Source organism: Triticum dicoccoides, chromosome 2A, assembly GCF_002162155.2.
Source record: "Triticum dicoccoides isolate Atlit2015 ecotype Zavitan chromosome 2A, WEW_v2.0, whole genome shotgun sequence".
NCBI classification, from domain to species: domain Eukaryota; kingdom Viridiplantae; phylum Streptophyta; class Magnoliopsida; order Poales; family Poaceae; genus Triticum; species Triticum dicoccoides.
In genome coordinates, this window is record NC_041382.1 from 689,944,351 (window position 1) to 689,946,889 (window position 2,539).

General features: G+C 53.2%; 1 protein-coding gene across 1 annotated transcript; it reads right to left on the reverse strand.

Moving 5' to 3' along the window:
• Positions 1-387: 387 nt before the first annotated feature.
• Positions 388-1,694, reverse strand: LOC119356286. The gene is made up of 2 exons (XM_037623229.1): positions 1,378-1,694; positions 388-1,285 (listed from the first exon to the last, which is right to left on the reverse strand). The coding sequence occupies exons 1-2, from the start codon at positions 1,628-1,630 to the stop codon at positions 504-506; spliced, it is 1,035 nt and encodes a 344-aa protein (XP_037479126.1). The 5' UTR covers positions 1,631-1,694; the 3' UTR covers positions 388-503.
• Between the last annotated feature and the right edge of the window lie 845 nt (positions 1,695-2,539).

Genomic DNA, 2,539 nt, shown 5'->3' on the forward strand with positions numbered 1-2,539 from the left:
AGGTCTACTTATTCTTATCCCTGAAGCCATCACCATCAAACAATGCCGGACGAAGAGCACTCTCTTAACCGGCTAACCCTACTACCCTATACATCAGACAAGATCCCTAAGTTCCCCTCTCCTCCCGCCACCGCCTGAGCACCCAGCGGAGGAGAAGGGAACCCCAGGTTCACCGCGAAACGGACGTAAGTTCGTCTAAACCTATTAGCATGTGATCTACTTTTGAAGATCTCGACGCAAGAAATGCAATGGTGCAGAAGTTCGGAGGTGAAATTTAATCAATAGTTGAATGTAAAGTTTGATAGATATTCTTCGTTGGTGCAACATATAGTGCAAATGGCACATACTAGTTCTTTGATGATAATATAAAGTTCCAAGTCCCACACACATCAAATTATGCCCTTTGCTTATTCATGTGAAGTACGTACTTGTCAACCGTGCATGCATGCAGCAGACATGCACGGCCAGTACACAACAGTCGCCATATGCATGCAAGAAGCGTTTTACTTCTTGCACACGACACCCTTGCCGTCCATGCCACTGGCACAGGTGACATCAGAGAGCTCAGATAGCACCGCGGCACCGTCGTTTCCACGGCTGACTCCATAGCGCGCCACGCTGCAGTCGGCGGCGAACAGGCTGGAGGTGGTGAAGGTGGCATCTCCTCCCATGGTGGGCATGGAGGCCCTCACGTCGAAATGGTTGACGTAGTCGGAGCGGTACGTCTGTCCGACCACACCGTGGACGTCGTCGGTGAGCGCGTCGAACTTGAACGCCAGCTCGAGGTGCGCGAGGCAGTCGTCGGCGGTGACGCCGTAACGGTGCACCCTCGAATCCTCCTCGGTGATGGGCACGGCGTTGGCCCTGACGCTGAACTTTCCGTGGAGGGCGACGAGCACGCCATTGGCCCCCTTGGTGCGGGTCACAGACAGCTCGGGGACGCGGCTGGAGGTCCACTTGGCGCCTTCGACCAGGTCGGCGGGGAGGTACACGGGCTCGCCGTCCAGGATGATCTCTAGATGCTCGACAGCGTCGTCCCAGGTGCCGGTCTTCCTGGCGCCGAGGTAGAGGCGGTGGCCGTCGAAGAGCACGGCGATGGCCTGGATCCAGGTGAAGTCCCGGGACATGCCGCTGTGGCCGCTCTTGCCGATGAAGTGTGCGTTGATGTGAAGGTCACGGTCGGAGACGACGCAGAAGTCGGCGTCCCTGCGTCCGTGGAAGTAGAAGGCGTTGCCGTCACCGCCTATGAACCGCGGGTCGCCGCACGCCCCCGGGGTGTTGCACACTGATGGAACGCATGAGCCACAACCATTATTAGCCAAAAAAATCAAGCGTTACTATAGTTGTACCTGCAGAGTTGAGACATGGAGTGCTCACCGCAGACGGGTTTGCATGATTTGCAGTCGGCGTAGCAGGACTGGGGGCAGTTGGCGGGGCAGTCCATCCTCTGGTTGGAGCAGTAGGGGTTTACCCTGGGACTCTCACTGCACTTGACGCTTATCGGATTCGGCTTCGGCTTCGGGCCATTGGCATTGGGTGGCCGTGGCTTGGATTGCGCGGTGGCGGCCCCCGCGGCGGCGAGAAGGACGACAGCCGCTAAAGCCAGCACGACTCCCAGACGCCTCGCCATTGCGAACGCCCTCACGCTGTCACTAGTTACTATCACGGTGCTTTTGTTGCTGATCGATTATTGATGGAAGTTGAATGGGTACGTTTGTATGCATGGCTCCTTGGCAATTTATAGGGCGATCGATCGATCGAGTTGACACCAATCTATCTTACTTGGTAAATGTCGCTTGGCAACGCCGCTCGCTTGAAGCGGAAAAGACTTCACTTTGCGTGCATAGGTACATACGTAGCTCCTGTCTTATATACATGCAATGTAGGTATATAAGTACAGTACACTCTGTGTACTAGCGTAGCAGGTTTTCAGGGCAACATTGCCAGGATGCAACTTAATCTTCAAGGAAAGATGCCAAAACATGTGCTTAGCAGCCTGCTAAAGGAAGCGATCCGCAGCGTTTCGCCATCCTTGATTACAATATACATATCTCGTACCCTTTTACTCTCTTCTTGTCCTATTCATTTTGTTGCACCATTCTGGGACGAAGTCAAATTTCGAGAATCTGGAAAAGCTGCCGTTGATCAAGAGGAGAGCTCTTGTTTATGCACCTAGCGATGACTATAACCACTGAAGTGAGTCGAAAGAGCGTCATCATCATCGCCTCTCTCTTACCAGAGCCGAACAAACATTGTTCTATTAGACAGTCAGAAAGTCATTGTGCTAAGGTCCCACGGGCCGGACTAGCGCGCCAGAACACAACCATCGTCAATGAACAAAGCGTAGATCAAAAGATCAAACTTTTAAACACAGAAAGGAAGACTAGATCAACACGGATCCACAAAAGACCAACACCAATCAAACCCATGAGATCTGATGGAGACACATCTCCACACAATCCAACCAAGACGTTTAACCAAACAAAAACAAGAGCAGAGAGTCCCTCCTGTCGATGGGGAGCCAGGGTCCTCCACACCT

Bases quoted from the DNA above. Each gene is read 5' to 3' on its own strand.
- LOC119356286 (XM_037623229.1), bottom strand. From the start codon at position 1,630: ATGGCGAGGCGTCTGGGAGTCGTGCTGGCTTTAGCGGCTGTCGTCCTT. The intron at 1,286-1,377 runs GTGAGCACTCCA...GCGTTCCATCAG, and splicing joins ATCATGCAAACCCGTCTGCG to TGTGCAACACCCCGGGGGCG.